The sequence below is a fragment of the Rhyacophila brunnea genome, unplaced genomic scaffold, assembly GCF_057557595.1.
Source record: "Rhyacophila brunnea isolate RB1 unplaced genomic scaffold, BYU_Rbru_1.0 scaffold_10, whole genome shotgun sequence".
Lineage (NCBI taxonomy): Eukaryota > Metazoa > Arthropoda > Insecta > Trichoptera > Rhyacophilidae > Rhyacophila > Rhyacophila brunnea.
The window spans coordinates 3226429-3253882 of record NW_028232752.1 but is presented as its reverse complement, the minus strand read 5'-3'; the positions used below and the strand labels follow the sequence as shown (position 1 = coordinate 3253882).

Sequence of the window (27454 nt, the reverse complement as noted above, 5' to 3'; positions counted from 1 at the left end):
TAGCAATTCTGAAAGCGCTATAGTGTACGTATATTTTTCATATTTAATTCATAAAAATTATAGAATATTTGGCGTAAAATATTAATATTATTTACAATTTTTAAATCTGGCGCGTAAATAAAATTATTTAGTCTATGGCTGCGTCGCTGACGCTTTGGTGTGGGGCCAAGCGCGAAATTCGCATCAAATCCAAGCGGTAGCGACAGCGACAGCGAGGGCGTTGCGAATTCGCTGCGAATATTCGCTTTGGTTTGGGGAGGCTTTAACATTTGTAAGTATTTTTTTCAATAGTGGCGGGGATTTAGTTTTCCGTAGCTTGGCAACACACATTGGCGCTTTTTCTGCGCCCACGATCGTCAAATCCAAAACGAAAACCTGTCGAGCGTAGAAGTCGGTGTCAAGTGGTGTCCGTGTTCCTCTTTCCTAGTGTCGTTGGGGGTGAAATAATTGTATGTTTTGAATGACAACTTGCAAATTCTGAGAACGTGATACTGTTACGGCAACCCTCTGCGTATTGTTTTTATTTTGTTCATCGCCTGTCGAAAGCGTCTGTGATGTTTAATTCAAGTTTAACGGATATGTTATTAACCCGAGCCAGCTGTCAAGAGGTGGGTAAGTTTGATGACAGTTTTACTAATTTTACCTGTCAACCAACGCACAATTATTATTTTATTCTGAGAGAATGGATGTTATTCAACGTCTCCGATACAACAATAATGTGCGGGTGTTGTGTTTCAATATTTCCAAGGAGTTTAGGATGCCAGTTGCCCTCCTGGTGCCCTTGAAGACTTTATAGTTTAGTCAATGCCGCCAAAATGTTTTCATCAAATTTGTGGAAAAATATGCAATTTCCAATTTATTTATAGATATTGATTAACAACACGAACTATACCGTTTTGTTTCACAAACTGGTATGTGTTTTAATAGCTCAGATAGACAGTTATGTCGGCATTATAAATGATTATAAAAATGATTTCTATATTATAATTAATATAGGTAGGTAACTAAAATAGTATGTTCCGAGATACGTAATAGGTACATGGTTGATAACTAGCTTAAAACAGGCATTTTAATTCTTTAATTGTGTTCAGAAAAAAATATGACTTGCTAAGCTAAAATACTCAACGTGACACCTACGATAATAATTTTACATACCTATCTACCGGATACACAAGATACCTATCTACCACAGCTTGCTACCGATCTAACATTGTTTTCATTTTAAAACTAATTAGGCACTCGATTAAACAACGTGTGTACAATGAAAAAATAATGGTTTTGAAGTTCTTCACGATAATAAAATCACTTTCGGTATTATAAATACTGGAATACCGGTTTTGCAATCCCTAGTTAATATGTAAGTGGTTATCCAACCCACTTCATTGCTAAAACATTCACGATTTAAAAAAGAAATGTTCGGCACTTCACGATTTCTACCTACGGTAAAGTACGTTCTACTAATAATTAGTATAACAACGAGAAAATACGACAGTGATACATAGGAATTACTTATTAAAAATACAAAATATAAAATGACAATGTGCAGCCACTGCATTAAGTGTGCATTAAGACTTGTTTACACTGGTTTAGTACTAATCATTAGTACTCACTACTCACACTTATACCGACCAGTGGCGAAGTGTGGAGGTAGGCTGTTAAGATCCTCCATTAGTGGTGTACACTAAACTTTGTCAGCCATACATATTTTGTTTTCATTGAAATAAGACTACAATTTACAGATGGTGTTGGTTAGTTTTTTAAATTCAATTAAACCCTGCGTAACCAAGCCATAATAGATAATAGTAAAAAATATTCGTTTTTCTATAAAATATCTAAAATTATACATGGTTTAATGGCATAATTTTACATATTTTATAGACAGAAGAATATTTTTATCGATTACGATTTGGTTAGGCAAGGCTAAGGCTTGATGAATTAAAAAAAACTTATTCTTAATTAGACAAAAACAAACAAATTTGACTGAAAAGGTGTGCACTAAATTTGTCGAATCGCCCATAGCATAAGTACCTAAACTATTATGGTTTGGTGAGGCAGGGTTTAATTGAATTTTAAAAACTAACTACCACCATGTGAAAATTGTATTCTTAGTTCAATGACATTAAATAGGTAACTAACAAAGTTTAGCGTGCACCATTTATGTCGAATCTTAACAGCCTTCCTCCACCCTTCGCCACTGCTATTTAGTGATACGATATACTTTCGACGTACGTACTTACAGCAGAAATGTTACAGATTTCAATGAAAAGGTATATTTCATTTTCACCAGTGGCGGCTCGACGACTTTCTAGGTGGTGGGGTTTAGTCATTAATTATCAAATATATGTACAAGTATGTACCTACCTACATTGTCATATTAGTATAGGTACATTATGTATGAAGCTACTTATAATAATATGATTTTATTAATGAGGAAATGAGTAATTTTTCAGAATAAATAATATGATTATCTGAGTCGTTACTTAATCAAATCTAAAAATCGTGTTTAAAAATATAAACTTAATTAATAATAATAATTATTATAGATTTACCATCATCGGTTTTGAACAACAACACACATCGAGCGTTTTTACTCACCAATGGGGTGTCATGCTATTCGGTCCCTAGTATGCGTATAATAACGCTAATGCATTCACATACTTTGTAGAAAAAGATTTGTATCGCAGCAACGGGATGGGACTGAGTGACCCTGATCATCTAAAAATAGACGCCAGAGCATCCATAATTTGTATATTTATGTGTCACCGTGAAATATTGCGTATTTAATTTAATAAATTATATTAATACGGTGTAATCATTATTATATTATTACATAATTTACAACTATTGCTTTATTTATTTGTATAATAATAATAAATATCTCTCTAAAATTGCGACGGGTTTAGATAGATGAAATAAATTAAATAATTCATTTAATCATTTAGTTAAGTAGGTATATTATGACAATGATAAAAATATCGGACGTTTTTTATGCATTCTTCACATGATAACGATGTGGGGATGGTCCCTATGAACCCTTAAGGTAGAGTCGCCCCTGATTTTCACCATAGTTATGAGTAATGTTTGTTAGCCATCATCGGTGTTGATATATATAGCCGTCTAATATAATAACATAACTAAATATTATAAGTAATAATATAAGAATATTATAAATATGTTTAACTACGGCACTGGCTGTCAGTCAATGCTAAATACTAATTAATACTAATTACAGTTAAATGTTCACTTGAGTGTCCGGCGTGACATCAGTGTATAATCGAAGGTCTATTGTAACGGTCGCAAAATCAATGTAATCTTTTACTCTGTATATTATTATTCATGATGATAATAATAAAGTTAATCATATGAAGAAAACCATGTTCATAATTTAACATCCTCTAAACGATCCATTATCCCAACATGGTAGCAGAACGTGGTTTAAATATAAAACTAGTGCAACGTGGTTTAAAAACGTAAAACCAGTGCTCCGTAAATTGTACCGCGGGTTCCCGGTGACAATAATAAAAGTGCGATCACAGCGGATCAGAAAACAGACCGCTTGGTTAAGTGAAACGCAGTGGCGGCGTAAGGCTGCAAAATAATTCAATAAAAAAGAAAAATAAATAAATAATAAATAAAATTATTATTACGAAAATGGCAAATCTAACGAAGATCACAGAGGTAAATATACCAATCTTCGAAGGAAGGAATTACAATAGCTGGAAATACAGATTGCTGAACATTCTAGAATACAACGAGTGTCAAGCGCCAGCAATCCGAACAATGGAAACAACAGAAAAATATGCGGAATGGAAAAAACTAGATTTAAAAGCCAAAACCATTCTAATTAGTGCAGTTTCAGATAGCCAATTAGAATTTATCAAGAACTGCGACACGACATTGACAATGCTGAAAAAACTAGATGAAATACACTCAACGAAATCAACGCCGATGCAGATAATCTGCAGGTCAAAAATCGAGGAAATTAAAATGAAAAACTATGCAACTGTCGATGATTTCTTCTTAGACTTCCAGAAAACCTGCAATGAATATGTAAATGCAGGTGGTACTCTTCAACAAGAAGAGCAGATAAGATATTTAATAAAGGCACTACCGTTAAGCTATAGTGCGATAGGTGATTTCATTGACATAGTTCCGGCGGAAAAACAAACAATGGAATATGTCAAATCGAAAATCAAGGAAAAAAGCCTAACAAACACGGAAAATCCACAAAAGACGAATGTAAGCACATTCAATACAAAAACAAAAACAAAAGCCCTGTGCTATATATGCAATAAGCAAGGACACAAGCAGCAACAGTGTTGGTTCGCAAATCAAACCGACAATCTACAGCAGGGATATGGGCCCAGCACCAGAAACAGCGGCAATACACCACAACAGCCGACGAACAAAAACAATAACGAGAAATTTGGATATCAGAGAGGCAGAGGCACAAGATACCAGCGAGGCGGCAGCCGAGGCAGAGGCATCCAGCAGCAGCAACAACAACTAAACTTGAACACGTGGGCTCTTCAAGTAAATCATCATAAACTCAGTGCAAACAGTGAAGAAACAAGTGAGAGTGAAATAAAGTGGCTACTCGATAGCGGGTGCACAGATCACCTAGTGAAAAGCGATAAGTTCTATTCAAGTTGCGTTGAGCTTAAAGAGCCAATCGACGTAAACCTACCCGACGGCAAAAAGTTGCGAGCAACAAAAGTGGGAAATATTGTAAGTTACTTTAAAAACCATAACAATGTTGAGCTAGTAGAACTAAAAAACGTCTATTTAGTAGAAGGTTTAAAGAAAAATCTGTTAAGTTTTTCAAAAATAACACAAAATTGCACAATAGTAGCGCGCGATTCAAACGCCAAAATCTTTGATAAAAAAACCAGAAACCTTATAGCAGTGGCTAATAAAATAAATGATTTATACTACATGACTAGCTTTGAAAAAATTCCTAAAGATTCAAGCAAGATTAGTACATACAATGATTATCCAAATGAAGCCTTCACAAATACAACGAGATTAACAAAAAAGGAAAAGTGGCATCGAGCGTTAGGCCATGTAAACTTTAGATATCTAGAAAAAATAGTAAAAGATAAGTTACTTGATGGACTACCAGACCATCTTGAAAAACAAGAAATGAAATGCGCGACATGTATTGAAAGTAAAATGGCAAATTTACCTTTTGAAAATCATCGCGCGAAAACAACAGCAATAAACGAAATAATACACACCGATCTAAACGGTCCGCACAATATTGTGGGCTATAAAGGTGAAAAATACTTTTTGACTGTCATAGACGATTACAGCAAATGTGCAAAAATTTATTGTATAAAAAATAAATCAGAAACGGCCGAGTGTCTCAAAAATCACATTAACTTTGTAGAGAATCAATTCGGGAAATCAATAAAAAGATTGCAATGCGATAAGGGGACCGAATATTTAAATCGAGAAATATACGAATTTGCAAACAAAAAGGGAATCGAAATTTTACCATGTCCGACAAACGTACACGAACTCAATGGAGTCGCTGAACGTTATAACAGATCAGCAATGGACATAGCAAGATGTTTAATTAAAGAGGCGCGCATAAGTAAAATTTATTGGCCCGAGGCAATAAATACAGTTGCCTATTTAAAAAATCGAACTATCGCAAATACGTGCGAGAATAAAACGCCTTATGAAATATTTTTCGGGGTTAAGCCGAAAGCCAAACATTTAAAAATTTATGGCTCAAGAGTTTTTGTCCGAATTCCGGAAATAAACAGAAAAAAATGGGACGATAAGTCACAAATCGGAGTACTCGTAGGATATGCACATTTCGGGTACCGAGTTTTGGTTAAAAATAAGGTGATCGAGGCAAGACATGTGCAGGTTATCGAAAAAGGTACAAGACTAATATGCCTAGAAAATCAGACTAATGAAAACACTTTCGACGGAAGTAACGAATCACAAAACCGTGTAAACATTGATCTAAATGAGCAGGGCTCGGAGATCGAATTAAGCGAAAGTGAAAATGAGCGTGAAAATGATAATGATAATGAAGTATTTGTTGAAAATGAACAGGCGAGCGAATCGGTCAAAGTTAAAACTAGACGAGTATCCGCACGCGAAAAAAAGACAGTTGAGCGTTACGGAAATCCTATAGCTCACTGTATATACGTTAATTACATAAACGCAAATGCGCCAAGTACATATGAGGAAGCTTTAACCTCAAAAGACTCTGACCATTGGCGAGCGGCGATGGATTCAGAAATTAACTGTCTAAATAAAAACAAAACATGGTGTCTAGTCGATAAGCCGACTGATAAGAAAATAATCGATGTTAAATGGATATTTAAAAGAAAGAGCGATGATACATATAAAGCGCGTCTAGTAGTACGCGGCTTTCAACAAAGTGAACACTTGGAAAACGTTTATTCCCCGGTGGGAAAAATGTTAACTTTTAAAATTCTTGTGAGTTATTGCACAACGAATAATCTCTTCATTGACCAGATGGACGTTGAGACCGCATTTCTCAATGGACCAGTTAAAAGCGAAGTTTATATTTACCAGCCAAAAGGCTATCAAAAAGAAAAAAATAAAGTCTGCAAACTAGAGAAAGCGTTATATGGTTTGCGAGAAAGTCCACTTGCGTGGTACGAAACATTCGATGAATATGTAAAAAAATTAGATTTCAAGAGAAGCGAATACGATAATTGTCTTTATGTAAAAACCGAAAATAAGGAATCAATATATCTCCTGGTATTCGTAGACGATCCGTTGATCTGTGGGAAAGACAAATTAAAAATTGACTTAATTAAGAAAAGTTTAATGAAAAGATTTACGATGAAAGACCTTAATGAGGTTAAAAGTTATATAGGCATCGATATAGATTACAATAAAGATCAAAACAACATGAAGCTAAGCCAGACAAAATATATCGAATCATTAGCCTCTAAATATCAGTTAGAAAATTCTAAACTATACGAAACTCCAATGGAGACAAACCTAAAAATCGATCAAGCGAGCGAAACAGATGAATCAATAAAATACAGAAACTTGATCGGCGAACTTTTATACATAAGCTCAGGCACTAGACCTGATATCGCGTACAGCGTTAATTACTTAAGCCGTTTTCAAAACTGCTACGACAAAACCCATTACAAGTATGCGATGCGAATTCTAAAATACTTATTAAAGACCAAAGATCTAAAATTAAGATATGGCAAAAACGAAAAGAACGATAAAATAGATTGTTACGTCGACTCGGACTATGCGGGCGACAATATAGACAGAAAATCGACGAGCGGTTACGCAATTCGACTAAACGGAAATTTAATTTTTTGGAAGTCAAAAAAACAAAATGTGGTTACAAAATGCTCCACTTTCGCGGAATATATAGCACTGTCAGAAGCAGTCACAGAAATTTTATTTGTGAGAAATATATGTAACGAAAGTTTTGATTTAAAAATAAATACACCAATCAAAATTCACGAGGACAATAGCGGAGCGGTCGCTATTGCAAAGTTTGGAAATTTTACAAAAAACTCCAAACACATTGAAATTCAATTTCATTATGTAAACGAACATTACCAAAACAAGACGATTGACATAGTAAAAGTTGATTCAAAAAATAATATAGCGGACATCTTTACCAAAGCATTGGATAAAACGAGCTTCCTGGAAAATCGTCAAAGACTGAAGTTAATCTAATGTACAAGTACAAAAGTAATTAAACGGCTAAGAGGCGTGTTGATATATATAGCCGTCTAATATAATAACATAACTAAATATTATAAGTAATAATATAAGAATATTATAAATATGTTTAACTACGGCACTGGCTGTCAGTCAATGCTAAATACTAATTAATACTAATTACAGTTAAATGTTCACTTGAGTGTCCGGCGTGACATCAGTGTATAATCGAAGGTCTATTGTAACGGTCGCAAAATCAATGTAATCTTTTACTCTGTATATTATTATTCATGATGATAATAATAAAGTTAATCATATGAAGAAAACCATGTTCATAATTTAACATCCTCTAAACGATCCATTATCCCAACAATCGGGATACCCGGCACTCGACCAAACAATCCTGAATGCTAAACTTTTTTTGAAAATTAAGAATAGATTTGAAGTAATGTAATAAAATATAATATCACACAAATTTGAATGACATCATCCACTATAATTTCTGACACCGTGTGTTGTTGTATTTTATTAGTTTATTATTAGATTATTACATTATATTCTTATTGTTTTCTTATCAGATCACTATCAGTTTTCTTCTTATCACTCTCCGACCCATTCATTATTTTGGAAATAATATTCATTCAATAGCATGAAAAAGTAGTTCTTTTGTTTTATTTTCAATGTGCGTTCTTCATATAAATTTAGTTACATACTTGCATTCTTGCATATTAATATGTACTGTTTAATGTTGGGCCAATTGACCTAAAGCATTTAAAAATTAACAGACACAGGATACGAACCTGATCCCAAGACTTCGTGGACAGGCACTCAAAAGATTCATAGAAATTCAACAATAAAAAATATTATACTTCACAAAGGCTATACCTCAGCTGGGGCACGGTCTAAAACGATCGCGACTGCAAACGACGCCTGCAAAACAAAATATAATTTGTCATAAAAATCCAACATGCGTCCATTTAATGTTCTGTTTATTGTTCTATTAGTAACAATAATAATATATTCATTGACATGTTTTATTTTTAAAGTAAATGGGTAACGTTTTTAGTCATCTTTACACGATTAAAGAATTAATACGCCCGTCGCCATCACGAAACAAATTGACGTATTGACACCTCGACTTTCGCTCTCCGAATGCCAGCGAGTCCAAAATTTCGTCGCGCCTATAGTTGAAAATTATTTGCCGTTTCACTGATGTATCGTCTTAAGTAGAATGAAGTCAGATTTTTGATTCTGAGTCAGACCGTTGCAAAGTGATTTCGTCGTGGCTGTAATGTCAGATATGTCCTTCCTCTACCTGTAATTATAATCAGCTTAGATTATTATTTCCGTTTCCAGGTAATTTTATTCAGGTACTTATTGTGATTTTACCGTAAACATCAACAACCTAAAAATGTGCACACATTGACCCGTTTCAGACGCGACACCTGTGTCCAACCACCGGTGTGTCGAGATGCCGAATTTACATAAATCAGGGGTAGTTAACCTTTGTATACTTACCGCCCATTTTTTTATCTCTCTTTTATAAAATTTATAAAGCAGAGTTACAGCTGGGTGGTGTGGGGGGAGATGCGCGAGCTATTCTGGGACGTGGCCCTTTTGTTTGCGTTTGCACTATAGTGCCATTTAGTTTCACTTCCGTAACGTAAACTATACTTATGCGAGGGCGATACTAATAGTATATTTTCTGAAATATAAATTGTCACGGGGAATTTTATGAAAATGTTATTAAAACCCCTACCGCCCACCATGAAAGCTGCAACGCCCACTAGTGGGCGGTGGGGACCAGGTTGACTACCCCTGACATAAATGAACGCGACACTCGTGTGTCTCCGTCTGAACGCGCCCATTCATTTATCTGTAAATGCATCCGCTCGATACACCGGTGGCTGGATACAGGTGTCCCGTGTGAAACGACTCTAACCCCCGTTTCAGACGGGACACCGGTGTCGCGCTCGTTTATAATAAGGAGGCCTTTGTATTCCAATAAAGGGGCCTTTGTATTATGTTTATGAACGCCCCAGAGATAAAGAGTCAACGCGTGTCCGCTACACGTTTCCGTCGGCCGCTACATTCTCAAGCCGCCGATACATTTGTTTTTATTACCGCAGCCAGTTTTATGTTCTAGCTCTGGGACGTTCATAAACATAATACAAAGGCCCGTTTATTCGAATACAAATGCCTCCTTATTATAAACGAGCGCGACACCGGTGTCCCGTCTGTAACGGGCCTAAGCCTTTACACGGAGTACATTTTGCGGTCGTTACGGTACAGCTGCAGAATGCAGCCGCTTCTCGGCGTACATGGGTACATACGTACGTTGAACGGGGGTTTATTCGATATTCTTGCATAAAAACGACACTAACAAGTATAATATTTTGCAATGAATTTAATTAAACAAGATTTTATATCGATATTGGTGTCAAAATAATTAAAAGTAAATTTGTGGTCTATATAGTACTTTATTGTTTCAATATTAAATTTGTATTGACATTTTAAAACATCTTTTGCTATTGCATGCCTACTGTTTGTGATGTCAGTATTTAACCTTTTTCTGATAACCCTTCAATAATAATTGTTATTGAATACCAAACGTCATCACAGCATTTTGATTATAGTAGATAAGTATTGATTTCTGTTGACAAACATATTTTTGAATTTCGTTGTAGATGCGGCAATGTGATTTCAGAACATGAGACCTAGAAATAAATAAGCAACATTAATGCAATAATATGATATTTACTGATTTACATAATACGTAATAGATCAGCCATCAACTTGTCATTTTGTCATACAACGGGAAACCTATTTTTTATCCACCGATCAATCCAAAATCCGTTTATGACGTGAATATGTTGATAAGTCTAAAAACATAAATTCTCATGGCAATTATTGTGTCCGAAAATTTGCACGTATGCAGTTCGTCGTATCACACTTCACCGTGAAATGTTTATTGAAAATATAATATGGTCGTATATTAAATACCGTCCAACCTCTTTGGGTCGTACAGTACATGTCTAAATAAAACACGGTTATTGTCTTTTTACAGGAAGCCAGCGGTAAACAAATTTTGATAATAGCCAATATACTGGATTATTTGTTGGGTTAGGTTAGGTTTTCATTCTTGAATTCAAGAATTTTGCCAAAATCGGCTATGTTGAAAATTGAATTAATGTTCATATTGAATCTAATAAAATTGGAGACCGTATAGTAGAATAGTATAATAATATATGGTCATATCTTTCCGATAAGAAAGCTTACGGCGAACTGTAGTAGTAGGTACGGTGAAATGTAATACGTACAATTTATATGTAACCGGCAGCTTGGTAGCACCACTTGGTTTTCTGTGGTAAATCCAATGACATTAATATGGACGAAGCATCTGGAAAAAAAATGTCACTCCCTTTTTTGTCAGGTCTGCCGAATGGCATAATCTGTTCTAACGCCATTACAATAAAGGTGATATTGCTATAAATTCCCGATGCTTTTTGTCGGGTCTGCCGAATGGTTCGGTTCGAACGAGTTCGCTCAAATGAACATTGACACTAAAAACACTGTTCTAACGCCATTACAATAAAGGTGATATTGCTTTTAATTCCCGATGCGTGATATCGCATAATGGAAATTGCGCGTCTACCAATACATGTGCGAATGTCGCTATGCGCGAATTAACTTGCTGCCTACTGTACTGAGTGCGTTGTCCATTAATAATGTCATTGGGTAACTCAGGTATGTTTTTGGAAGTTTTTAAATTCTCAACTAATTATCATTTAAAGACTTTCCTGATTTACCACCGAAAGCCAATCCTACAAATAGCTGCCATAAGAATTGATTTTTAGACTTATCAACATATTCACGCCATACACGGATATACCATAAAGCCACAGTGGCAAAGGGTTCACATTAAAGGTAGGTTATGTAACTAAAAGATAATCCTAGAACAGCCATGTTTACAGGGCTTACTCTTTTACTAAACAAAAAATGAGTGCGTGAACACCAAACCAGCTCCAGCGCGCCAACCCTGTCATAATCAAATGTTAGTGCCTGGATTGAATCACTGTTTAAACTAAAACCCTCCCCCTAGATCCGCAATCCACAAGCATCTTCAAAATTACAGTCCACTGCAAAAAGTGCAACCAGTGATTATTTAAATATGTACGTCGATATGTAATTCAAAATAGTTTTTCTTGAGAAAGTAGGCTTTAAAGTTTAAATCATCGATGAGCAAAATCTTTATTTTTGATAAGCGCATGGTGAAGCAGAAATAATGTAAATTAGGTATCCTCGAAGACTATAAATAAAATATCGCTTGCTTTATTCCTACAATGGACAAGCATGGCATTTGTTCTAAAAATAATGCAATATATATACTTGCCTACCTAGGGTTTTTAATAACACTGCAATAAAAATCTGCAATCTGAACCTTTTTGTATGACTTTTTGTTTGAAAATAGGGTGACCAATAATTATTATACTAATATATATGTATGTACTCTTGTTTTATTTTCATAACTTTTTTAACCATCCTAAAGATATCTATTATATGTACAGCATTCTTAAGTAGGTAGGTACCTACCTACAATATGCATGCAGTACAGAAAAATACTTTTCTCATGTTAATTAAATATTCAGCTATTTAAAGTAAATAAAGTATGTTTACAGATAAATTTATAGGCATAAATATTTATTTTATTTTGTTAACTGTCAATTCATGGTGGAACTTCATTGTATTGTTGTTTGATTTAATTGGAATTAAGTGGAATAAGTACTACAAAAAAATGCGTTTTATTAAATCAAACAACAGACATAAATATCTGCTCAATATTTTAAATCCTTTTTTTTTTTTTTAAACAGAGTGTATTATTTGAAGACAGCATATTCGTAAATCCCTCCACTATACTTGAAGACTACGAAATGTGGTTACGTGCCCATCGACGCTTTAAATTTAAATAATCGCCTTGTATGGAGTCTTCACCACTGTTCGATATAATACCGATATGAAGTACGAGTATCATTACCTTTTCTTCCGACATATTGTCATCCTTTCGGATTGACCGAGCATGGCCCCCACAAGGGGAGGGGGGGCTGACAGGGGTCTAGCATGGGGGCCCGGGCTCAGGAGGGGCCCGGCGAGGCGAGTTGACCAGATAAGTGAGATAAACACACATCACAAATTTGTATTACTAGTAAAAATAAGTTCTTCATTGATATTAACATTTCAAATTATGTGGCTTGGTTGTACAATACAATTTTTAATTGTGTAACTCCATAATTCAAATGGATGTATTAAAATATACAAGAAAACACTATATATATACACATTAATTTAACCGCGTATACCATTTGGAAAAATTCTACTGTATCACTGTACTGAGCATCACACTGCATTTATCCTTAGCCTTAGCGATAGGTAGGGGGCCCGCCAAAGATCCTAGCCTGGGGGCCCGTTTCAGTATGTGGGGGCCATGTGACCGAGTAATATTAAATATTCGGTAATCGGTTACTTCTAGGTATACGTATTAACAGAATATAATATATATCTATCATTAAGAATATATAATCTATCTTTATAAAAGTCGTGGAATAAAACACAAATGATTAAGTTTGTTGCGTGACATCGCTTTAATATTGTACAATATAGTTCGGTACCGCTCATCCCACGATTTTATACAAGTCAAATTGAATATTATGGTATTGCCAGTTGTTGAAAACTTGATATAATCATTTTGAATTTGTTAGAACTGAAATATTTTTTTGTAGTTGTAATACGGAAGTAGTCTTGCCCCGGCAGTGGCGAAGGGTGGAGGTAGGTTGTTTCGAACCGGCTTAAATAGTGCACATTAAACATTGTTAGTCATATTACGTATTTGTTTGTATTCAACTACTTAAGACTATAATTTACAGATGATGTTCGTTAATTTTTTAAATTCAATTAAACCCTGCCTTAACCAAACCATAATAGTTTTAAATTCTAACCGATTTAAGTTTTGTACTATTTTATTTGAGTCTTTTTTTGCGATTCGGGTTCCGCTTTTCGGCATCTTAAGGCCATGCATTAGTTGAGGCACGGTCTAAAAAGATCGTTGCTAGGCGATGCGCGGATTGCGGGTGGCGGGTGAAAATGACGCCTGTCAAACGAAATATTATTTGTCATATAAATCCAACATACGTCCATTTTATGTTCTGTTTATTGTTCTATTAGTAACAATAATAATATATTCATTGACATGTTTTCTTTTTAAAGTAAATGGGTAACGTTTTTAGTCATCTTTACACGATTTTAGAATTAATTGACCCGTCGCCATCACGCAGCAAAGTGACGTGTTCCTGGGTCAACATTCTCTCACTGAATGGCAGCGAGTCCAAAATTTCGTCGCGCGTACAGTTGAAAATTATTTGGCGTTTCACTGATGCGTCACCTAAGGCACTATGCGCACTCACCAATGGTAAATACACACTGACAACGGATACAGTTGGTTCTAACTTACCTATATAATAAATTAATACAATAAAGTAGGTAAAAACTTTATCACCTAGGCAACTATTAAGTCAAGGATCACAATAAAAAATATAAGTAACAAAATAAATTATGGATAGTTGAAGTGTTGGTTAAAAAGCCCCTACATTCTCCACTTACTACTAATAATATAACAGTAGGGGTAGGTATTAATAATCCATAATTGGTACCTAAATGTCACGCTTTAAAAAAATTATATTAGTTAAACAAAAATGCTTACTTGATAAGTTACCTACATACTACAAACTTCAACAAAATTCGATAGAATTAATTGGTTAATAATTACAAGATAAAAAGAACTTTTTATATACGTTTTTAAATTTTCTGTTGAACCATATAAACTTGACTCGACTAGCTTAAACGATCAAAAAAAATTGTACTTGACATGTCATTTTGATTCCCATGACGCACGTATATATTAATAATTTAGTTGCTATGACCCCAGACCCCTAGCAACCAATAATGGTGCCGAAATAACTTTTCATACAAAACAGAATTAACTGAAAATGAATTCAATTATACTTAAAGATGGCTAAAAGTATTTTAAAAAAATGCATTGGCATCGTTTTCTGATATATTTTTAAAGTTTCAAATGTCTAGCTAGTCGGGAAGTTAGTTAAAAATCGATTTCAAGATTTGTACCGGACAAATAAGAATACGAGCTAAGAAAAACGTTGCAAAAATAATCATAATTGTAATATTCCTAACAGTGCTAAATTAATTTGTTTTGACGTATGTAGCCAGTTTACTTACAAATGTACCCGTAGGGAAATGTAAAAACATTGTACCTAGGTACGTGAAGTATTGAACAAACGCCGTATGAAAAACATACAATGCCCAACGGGACTTGACCATGTAACCGCTGGATTCGCGCCAGTGTGCTTTTCCAATTAAGCAACGGGCATCCTATTTAATGACGACAATTTTAACTAGTAGTTCTTACGTGAAATGCTTATCAAATTGCGTTACAGTATTGGCTATCGGTTTTTGTATATTAAATTAAGGTAAGTAACTATCAATTATTAACTCCTTAATTACTAACCGACGTGACGGATCACTCCATTATTTAGTTTTTATAACGGTCGTATTGTTGGTTTCGGGATCAATCTCATTTTGCATTTAAATATAATATATTATATAATGTTGTACTAAATCTATCTCATTTTTACATTGTTTTGTTGTGGGTCACGGTCATTACTAAATTAAATAATATTTACAAATTGCAGAACCAGGCTGACAAAATGTTTAAAATCACTGACCTAATTAACGATTTCATGGTTGATGAAAAATTCTTTAACTAACCTTTCAAACGCCGAACAAAATTAATTTAAATTGCCTATTTGAATTGTAATAATTTTAAAAGAATTTATTATCAACTTCTATAATGTATGCCTGGATATCTTGTAGAGATGTAAAGTTTCTTTGAATATTCTATTATAAATCCCGGACAACGTATATCGATCACTTTATGGTATTCTAAACTTAAATAAAATTTCGTACAAATTACTAAACTACATAATCAAATCGAGGGATACTTATAACCAGAGGTACACTGAAACAGCAATCTCGAAGGTTATTTAGAGGTCATCGTTGTGAAGGTAGAAACTACATAGATATTAATAGGATGTTTGTGACATTGTTTAGTAATTAATTACCTATCAGTAAGACGGCTTATTGGTAATAGGTATGACTATGGTTGGCCGTACGAAAGCATAAAATTTAATGTTTAGATAAACGTTACGAGACCAAAGCTTCTTTTGTGAATTTCGCAATTAATGCAAGTCTCGCGTGTGTGAAATTATTCACACACTGAGACGATTCTCTCTACGAGATCGCCCGTGAACGATAGTTATTTGCAGAAAATGGGGAAACCTCTACGTTTACATAATAATGATATTAAGAGAGTGCGTCTGGGATTCCGACGCTCGGTTTTATTTTTAAAACCAGCTGACCGCATAAAATTCTCTGCGACCACACTCAATATTATTTTTGATAAAGAAGAAAATAAGTCTATCGTTCTATTTTCAAAATATTTGTCTCCACATTCGTCTGTCATTGAAATACGACAAAAGGTATCGCCATTTTTTTCGTTATTCACGTTTTTTTATTTAAATAAAAGTTATAGATTCATTAAAAATCTGAGAGTTGTTTTGTTAGCCAAGGTAAACAATGGCGTTAATTTGTTATGTAGGTATTGCCAGCTAAAAATCATTCAACACAATGCCAATAATTCTGTCGTTAAAAAATCGGCATTATGGGAATGCGTCAACACGATCTCTGTTGTGCAAAAAATCAAATTTCTTCTAAGTTAATAATTATTCCAAATATATATCGTTATTAGTTACAATGGAATCAGTGAATATCAAACAATGGAATGGGTTTAATATTTATTATAGGTACACAAACTATGTTATTAAAAATGCTAAGCTCAACTCACAAAATATGGCCCATAATAATTACCTAGGTACCATATTTGGCAGTACGCACTCGTGGGTCTATTCTATACAAAAGGCTGCTTTCGTCCGCTAAAACCGCTAACCGGGGTATGTTTGTATCAAATTATTAACACGTATTGTAACAATTACAATTAGCTGGTATTAATTGTTACAATAAATGCTATATTTTAACGGCATGCCCCCTGCCTGTGCTAAAATTTAGAGCATGAGCGATAGAGAGAGAGCGAGAGAGAGACAGTTTCGACTGATTAACTGATTACAATACAATTACAATTATAATATTTCAATATAAAATGTATGTAACAAATACTAACACATTATCACGTTAGCACGTTAGCGGTCGATAGTCGCCTTTTGTATAGAATAGACCCGCAGGAATGACACAAGGACATATCTACTCGCGGAAGTATTGCTACCTAGTTATTTTGTTGAAAATTATTATTATATTTGACAGCATACTATGCAGTTGCGAAAACTCGATACTAGTAAATAACATTTACGTTGAAGTATAAAAATACTACGATTTGCTAATAATAATAGCTACAATCGTTTTTTTCGGTTAGGTACATGTTCAAACACGCGCGTTAACATGATCTTACTCCCTACTTCATTTATCGTTTGTCAATTTATGGCTACGGCCGTATGTTGTAGCTTAACTACTGGGAAACGACAATAGAAATTGCGTATTTCAAAAAAATACTACCTTATTCTTAGGTCAATAGTTATTATAAAACAATCATTATTCGTCGGATGTTTATCACATTTGAATGGTCAAAGACATAGCTTATAATCAGTATCTTTAGAATTATCTTCAAATGTGTTAATCGTGCCCATTTTTTAATAATAAAATGCCTAAATCTTTGTCAAATTTGGGATCACAGAGAAATACGTATGACTGAAAAAGTTTACTCTATCACAACATCTTCTTGGCTACGTGTTAAAACTGTGAACTAACATGCTCCTCCCATTTTTAACCGCACTTAGCACATAGCTTATAATCAGTATCTTTAGAATTATCTTCAAATGTGTTAATCGTGCCCATTTTTGAATAATAAAATGGCTAATTCTTGTCAAATTTGGGATTACAGAGAAATACGTATGACTGAAAAAGTTTACTCTATGACAACATCGTCTTGGCTACGTGTTAAAACTGTGAACTAACATGCTCCTCCCATTTTTAACCGAACTTAGCACATAGCTTATAATCAGTATCTTTAGAATTATCTTCAAATGTGTTAATCGTGCCCATTTTTTGAATAATAAAATGGCTAATTCTTGTCAAATTTGGGATTACAGAGAAATACGTATGACTGAAAAAGTTTACTCTATCACAACATCTTCTTGGCTACGTGTTAAAACTGTGAACTAACATGCTCCTCCCATTTTTAACCGCACTTAGCACATAGCTTATAATCAGTATCTTTAGAATTATCTTCAAATGTGTTAATCGTGCCCATTTTTTGAATAATAAAATGGCTAATTCTTGTCAAATTTGGGATTACAGAGAAATACGTATGACTGAAAAAGTTTCTTGGTCACAACATCTTCTTGGCTACGTGTTAAAACTGTGAACTAAGCTCCTCCCACGTAGTCAACAACAGCGCCTTCCTTCACGTAGCCAAGAAGATTTTGTCGTACAATAGTGTGCACTATTTATGTCTAATCTTAACAGCCTACCTCCACCCTTCGCCACTGATATCTAGTCGTGTTAGTTGACAATGCGTTGAGTATGTATGTTTTTTTTATAAAATGCTGATACTGGCAATACTGCTTCTCCGATCAATTTAATTCGCCGGAAGTAGGAAAATGCATTTATCTGTTCCGGAAATTTGTCAAGCGAGTCATAGCGTAGCTGGACGAACGCGAGCAAAGGGGGAAATAAATACCTAATCAAACAATATTGTTTGCCAATTAATCAGTGTTACAAGGTCCCCGTACGAACTATTACATCTTCACTATATCGGTGTTTGTCAAACTTTTTCATTTTACAGCGTCTGGGTATACATTTTTCGCGGCACGGCACACTATTCTAATTATAATTTTTTCGCAGCATATCTACCTATTATTTTTTTCAAGCATAAAAATCAGATGCAATAATTTGTAATATAACTATTCAAAATAACCTACCTTTTATATAAAAACAAATGACAACAGACGTGTTCCTTAATGCCTGGTCCAGACCAAAAACATCTGTACATGGACAATGTTTTCCATCTACTCCGGAATACAAAAAACACTTGGACATTAAATTTGTGTAATGTTCGTAAACAGTTTTTATACAACTTTTGAATAGTGTATAGCATGGTTTCCCAAACTATGGATCGCGACCCACTGGTGGGTCGCGAGCAAATATTGAGTGGGTCCTCGCCACTGTATACATGAATTATAAAAAATAATACTTTTATTATTGAAAACCAAGTGCAGCCTAAGATGAACGTACTGTCTGAAATTTCCAGTCATTTATCACTGTTAATAAATAACTTTGACGACTATTTTGGGGAAGAGATGAAAAAGTTTGATTCGTTGCGTTGGATTTGTAACCCATTTCAAGACGACTTACCAACTAGTATGTCAACAAAAGCAAGTGAAGAACTCATTGATTTATCAGAAGATACGTCACTGAAAAATAGTTTCAATCGTAAACAGTTAATGAAATTCTGGCTCTCAGTTGCTGATAATTATCCTTGCCTGTTCGATGAAGCTATGAAAGTCCTCCTCCTCTTTACTACCTCATATCTATGTGAGGTCGGATTTTCGGCTACGGTTAACATTAAAACTAAATACCGAAATAAATTGGATATATCAAACTCACTGCGATTAAAAGTAACTAAAGTTGAAGTGGATGCTAAAACTGTAATGAAGAAAAATAAGAAACAAATACATCTTTTCACATTGAAATAACTTTGTAAAAAAACCTTGCAGGTGTAGGTATTTAAGTAATATATTTTTTTTATTTAAGTTGTGTTTCTAACAGTTTTTCATTCATATTGGTAACTCTTATAAAAAATATTTTTTTTATTTCAATTAGATCAAATAAGACAGCATTAAATAGTTCCACGACTCACCACTAGGGAATCTGAGCATTACTAATATGTATGCCCTCTTTTCTCTAAGACAGCTAAGAAGTGGGTCCCAAGATTGGAAATTTTTGTTAGATGGGTTGGAGCCCAGTCAATTTTGGGAACCACTGGTGTATAGTGCTTCCACCTTGGCAAGGTTGCTGGAGCCTGTGTGTTTTATGTGTTAAGTGTTTTATCCAGTACAATAGTCAGTGGGTTTGGTGAATGGCTTACAACAATTCTTCATAATTATCATCGAGCGGTGGTGACATATCATTGGTTCCAGTGTTGCCAACTATCGTTGATAAAAACATTCCAGACGGGATATGAAAACAAGCTATTTAGCAGAAAAAACGCTAAATTTTCTGAAAATAAAATTGCAAGTAAATTTACCCTACCAAGAACGAAGTTAATACCTCTGCTTTCGCGTATCAAAAAAAAGTGGAAAAGAACAAATGTCGATACATGTAAAAACCACACATTGTTTCATGTTTGAAGACGAGAGCTTCTTTTTTGTAGGACAGACATAGAGAATTAAAAACATACCTTTTAGATGAATAATAATTGTTCAATAATTATTTTATATACCTACTGTTACACCCCCGAATGGTCCCCATTTGGGGATGTCTCTGTGAATCTGGAGAGGCGCAAATCGATACCAAATCGACAAATAGTAAGGGTTGATTACGAAAATAAATAATAATAGAGCCGGCAATGCTGTAAATCACGGTCTTTTAAAAATATCGGCAACGTCGCAAACGTTTTTCGACAACGCTTCTCGCTGAAAGCGAAACACAAGATGGCGGGTAATACGCGCCAGACGGCCAAACAGTAAACATCGTTAACTTGCGCTTCATAATACGAGTATATAAAAGAAATTGTAACTGTAAAAAAAATGTAACCATTAGTAAATATTAACGTAAATACATCTCGTCGTTTCCACCACAATTCCGGTGTGTTATTTGTCCACCTCCAAGTCCTGAATCCAGACCAAAATCCATACGAAGAAACAAAGTGACAGCGTGCTTCCCACTTTCGAAAATGGAGGGAAATGACACTACTTACGCGGAGATTCGGAATAATTTACAAAGACATTAAAAAATAATGCATGAAATTGTTTCATCGTATTTTATTTCTCACTAAAATAGGTACTGACCTACCTGCATTAAGTATCCGATGTGATGCGCATGAAAATACATAAACTAAATATCTAACGTTTTTTCAACACATTTAAAACTGTTGGATGCATAAAAAAAATGTTAGTAAAAACGCCACAAGCCAGATGCGTTTTTTGCAAGCTAGGCGCTAAATTGGCAACGCTGGTTAGATCTAATAATTATATATCCATCATGAGCTCGTGACTTGACAGCTGTTTTTTTCTTTTAGACTCTTCTTCAATTTTTATCATAAGTACTTATGCGTGGCTTTCAAATCATTAAATTCACGAGTTTTTAAAACGTCGCGAGATTTCACCTGAGACTTTGTATGCGTACAACGGCGTGCGAAATGCAGCTGAGAATTTAATTCGAGTAACGGCCGCGTGATATAATAATGATGGCACTCGGTGCATACTACGATTTCGTTTCCCGTGACGCAATCTAAATCTCGAATCGGCCATCGGGCCAAGGCCACGCGTGCAATGTGCTTTATCCGATTTGAAAATCGAACATCAGAAATAATTGACGTTTAAAAAAAAGTTTAAAATTTCGGCATTCGACCAGAGAGGATGGTAGGTAAATTGACAATCGTCACGTAATACACATTTATCTATGGTATTCCAATTTGCTGAAAGGCGAAACACTAGACATTATTTTTATTTGCGCGCGTCAATATCATTTTACTCCGTACTTCCATTATAGTTTGTCAATTTATGGCTACGGCCGTATGTTTTAGCTTAACCACTGGGGAATGACAAAAGAAATGGCGTATTTCAAAAAAACACTACCTTATTCTTAGGTCAATAATTATTATAAAGCAATCATTATTCATAAGATGTTTATCACACTTGAATGGTCAAAGACATAGCTTATAATAAGTATCTTTAGAATCATCTTCAAATGTGTTAATCTTGCCGATTTTTTGAATAATAAAATGCCTAATTCTTGTCAAATTTGGGATCACAGAGATTATCAAAATAATTTTTTATCGTGAATATTTTACAAAAATTATCTCGTAATAAATTATACTAATGGTTTTATAAATGCGTTTAAAAATTAATAAACGTAAAAAATCTTAACACCACTGCACAGTTATGTACCGAAATATGACTATATTCTAAAACATTAGAGCGAGAGGTTTAAAAGAATACTATTTTATGTAACAAAAATACTTTATGCAGTCTTTTAAAATAACTATAAAGGATAATAAGGCTTCAAAATTATATAAATAGATTATCTACAACGTTTAAGGAGTGTCCAGGATCATGGTTTGAAAATACAATAAAAACTCAATTTTGACCTACGACGAGCACGTGGGCCGTTAAGTAAAGTTGTTCCACTATATTATAAATTCATATTATGCCGTAAAATTTATATGCGTTTTCTTTAATTATGGAATTGGAAATTCTGCCCAGTATTGTAATCCCTATAAACATAATATTATACCTATAAATACTGCCCTTCCAAGGAAAAAGGCAGTAGGTAACTCGCAAAATTTGTGAAATTTAGTTATTAATGCCATCTGTTAGGCAATTTTGAAAGTTATTATATTCTGTTCTAAAATACCGTTAAAATCATTAGTGAAAAAATATACATCTTCTAAAATAATACAATTTTTTTAGCAAAAAGGCAGTAATTGCACCTATTCATTGCAGTTACTGCTCATTTATTATTACTTTGTATTTTAACATCCTACTAACAAAAATTATCACCGTTTTTTTATTAATTCACAGTACTAAAGTAGGAAAAAAACCACATTATGTAATATATCTCGAAAGTGTGTGAGAGTCAGTTACTGCCTTCTTCCTTAGAAGGGCAGTATAAGCGTGAAATTCGATGGTTTTGGCACGAAACAAGCCATAGTGGGACAGATATAGAGAGAGAGAGAGAAAGTGATACAATAAGCTTGATGCAAGTAAACTCGACAATAGCGACCATAATAATAATAATAATAATCACACTATCTCTACATAATTGCTGTGCACTAGACGCGTACCTACTGTTTTATATTTCACTAATGTTACCTATGTCCAAAATAATCTTCCGATTGTAGAATGGATACCTATTTCACTGTTTCAAAAATAAAAAAAAGAATTTACAAATAGTTATTTGTAAGTATAATATAATGTATATAATTAAGTATTTTTCCTGTCATCTTGATTCTGACTTTTATTTCAACATCAGGGTTTCAATCTACTTCTGATAAGTACCCTCAAAATGACAAGCAAATGCTATCGACTCTTATCGTTTCATCGTCAACATGATTTTTGCTGCTATCTGAAAGTCAGAAGGTATTAATTGTTATTAAATTTACCGCCATCATATTTTATAGAACACTAATTCGTGAACTTTTGCCTTAATGAGTTTTTTGTTTTGTTTCTGTTTTTTTGCATTGTTTACCTCGATCAGCTGAGCACACTTTAAGTTGTATACATAACAGGAGTATCATATTATCAGTATATCACTATCTATCAGTATGTATAAATAAACCAATGACGAAATAATTTATGTTAATCAAACTGTCAACCGGTATTGATCTGGCGCGATCTGGTTTTTTTTATTCATGTTGACATGTCAAAATACTTAACACTACTTGATCTAATGAAAAAAATTAGGTATACAAATTTGATTCGATTAAATTATCATAATTCATAATAATAGGTGTCTAGCAATAGACACTGGCCACTGTACTTTAGGCGATACTTCAGTGAAACGGCAAATAATTTTCAACTATAGGCGCGACGAAATTTTGGACTCGCTGGCACTCGGAGACCGACTCAAGTCATTTCGCATTGCGGTTTCGGTTGTATCAAACTTAACACTGTTATCACCCTTAGGCATTTGTCAAAAACCGTAAACATTTCAATACAATTTTAGATTCGAACAGTCTCTTCCGTAATATAATAAATGTGTGGATATTGCCAAAACAACATTTAAAACTTGAATTTATGCCAGTTTTTTAATCATATCACATTCACAGTCCTCAAAAAAATATTGATTTCGTCCTCTACTTTAATAGAGCGGCTTAAATCTTGTACTTACTCATGAAAACCAATAAAATTCACCCCTGATATATCATCTCGGAACAGGTTGGGAACCTCTGATTTAATGTGTCACCCAACAAATTCATCGTCAAGCAATGTGCTAAAAAACATTCAACAAGCTTCTGCGATCCTAACCGGTGATCGTTGAAACATGTACTTGAATGGAACGACCATAATAATGTATGGCACTCCAACCCTTGGTGGGTATTGGCGTCCTTCAAAAACTTCCTCCACCCTGAACGATCCAGCACCAAAACTTTCCATTTGCTTTGGCCGACAATTCTTAAATCTCCTGTGGTCCAGTCCAGCCGTATAGGTCTTGGAATTTAGCCTCAAGGAATGCCTCCCAGATTCTACGCACGTGGCCGATCCAACGCAGTTTCTGAATTTGCCATAGGTATGCCACGTAATCTTCTCTCCATAAAGTACCTATATACAGCTCCTCGTTAAATCTCAACCTCCAAATTGACCGTCCCTAAGATTCTTCTCAAAGACATCCACGTTTCTCTCATCCTATTTGCTGAATGGCCAGCATTCTGATCCATATGTTAATTACTGGGCACATGAGAGTTTTATATGGTTGTTCTGGTTTTTCATGAGTGTTCCCCGTTTTCCAGAAGCCCATGGAAACCAAAATATCACATTTTGGCTAGGTTGATCTGGGCCCCGATTTCCTAACTATCGACTCGTGTGGCACCAGACGACATGACGTAATTGTGACGTCAGCCAATACACGCTCGAAGCATGCCGCCCGCGCGCAGTGCTCACCGTAGATAATTATTACGATGAAACACCTATATGTGTATGGTGACAATGAATAGCGCCGCTGTCTGAGTAGCGTGATTTTCTCGAGTGCTATTATCACTCCGGTAGTACGTCACAATGATGTCATATGACGTCATGTCGACCGGGTAGCTTGCACTCGCAAGTTCTAACATAGGGCCCTGGCGATATATTTCGTTTATAGTGTTTGTGATAAGAGACCCGATATAAATAAATGACTACCGTTTCAAAAGCATCGCCGACAATGATAAGGTTGTTATTATTATTTATTGCTGCTCTGTGGAGAACTAGCATGTATTTATTACTGGAAGGACTGAACTGCATACGATTATAATAATGAATTATATCAGAAACCTTAGATTATGCCGGTTTCATGGTAATATAATTATTTTCCACTGATTGGTGCTGAATGTATTTCTAATCTAACAATATAGTAGGTACTGTAGGTAGTAGGCAATACAAGATAATATTATTGAGCTGTTTATGGCACAATATGTTGGTATTCTTATCAATGAAAAAATACTATCGCCACAATATTACCACGTGTAAAAACCAATACTTTAACGTGATACTGATATTTATGTAATAAGTATTTAATCATAGCGTAACCCAGTTGTTTTCAAACTTTTTCGTTTCACGGCGCCTTTCAGATTTTTTCACATGTTTTCGAATCATGAAATCAGACTAGGACTAGACCACAGATACCCTTGTTTCACGGCGATTGCGAGATTTGGATTGGATTACAATTACTGTCTAAAACCCAAATTCGCATGGGTAAATCGTCACAAATAAAACTAATATTTTTTAATTCGGTTGTTTATATTATTTTTTTTAGAATTATTAATAACAATATCCTTGTTTTTTCGTACAAGTTGGTTGTTGATAATTTTGAACAATCACAAACACACAGGCTTTGAGAAGAACACAGATAAATAGTGTGTCCTTACCGGGATCGAACTCAGAACTCTCGGGTGGAAGGCCAGCGCATTACGCATTGCACCATGAGAGCCGCTCGTTTGTGTATGTCTTGTTTATGCTGACAGCATCGACCCATCGTCAGAGTTAGGGATTCCAATCCCGGGATCCCGAGCTATTTTCGATACCTATGAATCCCGGGATTGATAAACATAATCCCGGGATTTCGGGATTGATTTTTTTATCAATTTTTATGGAACATAAAATAAAAGCAAAAATATAAAAGAAAAATTACTACATTAGAAATAAATTGAGTTTGAATGAAGTTTGATTTATACCCATGTGTAAGTTGCCGATTCATTTTATTTTTTCACATAAATTATTAAAAATGAGAAAGATTGGAAAAAAACAATGCTTCGCACTTTTAACAACGTAATTCCACCATGATCTCATACGTTTTACGGCAGTTTCATATTTGGCTGACTAATTAGATTTATGAAGCGGAAAGGCCATAAGTACGCCATGATTATTTGCTTTACTATTTTAAATCTCGCTAATCCATTCATAAGCCTTTACTATCAGAAACAGCAATCTCATATTAAATTCAGATTATTATTTATATTACAATATTATTTACTCCATTAAACTTATGTATTTCCAAGATTGAACGTAGATACAATATTAACAATAAATGTCTTAAATAGTATAAATTATACTAGATTTATTTTTGACCGATTTTATCAATGTTATTTGTGAATATAAAATTTTTATATTAACAGTGGAAAAAAATGCCAATCCCGGGACCAGTCTGGTTTTTGGCTCGGGATTGGATTCCCTAGTCAGAGTCAGTAAGATGTTCTGACGTCGGTTTTATAGCCCGGAACTCCTATCAACATAACTAACGCAATTATCGTAGATATTTTTTAAACCGTTTTAATGGACTTCTACCTAATGAATGACAGTTTAATTGTCATCAGTATAATGTCTCCAAACAGCTTAATTAAACTCTTCCTCTGCCGAGATAAAGTTAGATGGAGAGTAGGTACTTGTAACTTGTAACCATGCGCCAGCGTATTGAATTTACATTATATACCTCAAGCCTGGGGGCCCGGCGTGGCGTGTTGACCAGATAAGTGAGATAAACACATCACAAATTTGCTCTAGTAAAAAAGCAGCGCTATTTCGCTTAAGGGGGACATGCTCGTCGAAGGTCAAAATTGAGTTTTTATTGTATTTTCAAACCGTGATCCTGGACACTCCTTAAACGTTGTAGATAATCTATTTATATAATTTTGAAGCCTTATTATCCTTTATAGTTATTTTAAACATTTGATGACTGCATAAAGTATTTTTGTTACATAAAATAGTATTCTTTTAAACCTCTCGCTCCAATGTTTTAGAATATAGTCATATTTCGGTACATTACTGTGCAGTGGTGTTAAGATTTTTTACATTTATTAATTTTTAAACGCATTTATAAAACCATTAGTATAATTTATTACGAGATAATTTTTGTAAAATATTCACGATAAAAAATTATATTGATAATCTCTGTGATCCCAAATTTGACAAGAATTAGGCATTTTATTATTCAAAAAATCGGCAAGATTAACACATTTGAAGATGATTCTAAAGATACTTATTATAAGCTATGTCTTTGACCATTCAAGTGTGATAAACATCTTATGAATAATGATTGCTTTATAATAATTATTGACCTAAGAATAAGGTACTTAATGTTTTTTTGAAATACGCCATTTCTTTTGTCATTCCCCAGTGGTTAAGCTACAACATACGACCGTAGCCATAAATTGACAAACTAT

General features: G+C 34.3%; 1 protein-coding gene across 4 annotated transcripts in view; it reads left to right on the top strand.

Moving 5' to 3' along the window:
* The first annotated feature begins 377 nt into the window (after positions 1-377).
* The window catches only part of aralar1 (calcium-binding mitochondrial carrier protein aralar1), a 70623-nt gene continuing 43546 nt past the window's right edge, over positions 378-27454 (top strand). For 2 of the 4 annotated variants that reach the window (XM_085949895.1, XM_085949889.1), the window contains exon 1: positions 378-608. In XM_085949895.1, coding sequence (XP_085806021.1) covers positions 555-608 — 54 coding nt within the window. In that variant the 5' untranslated portion in view covers positions 378-554. Of the gene's footprint in view, positions 613-27454 lie in introns of all 4 variants that reach the window. The other 2 variants (XM_085949904.1, XM_085949901.1) reach the window with 1 other exon arrangement.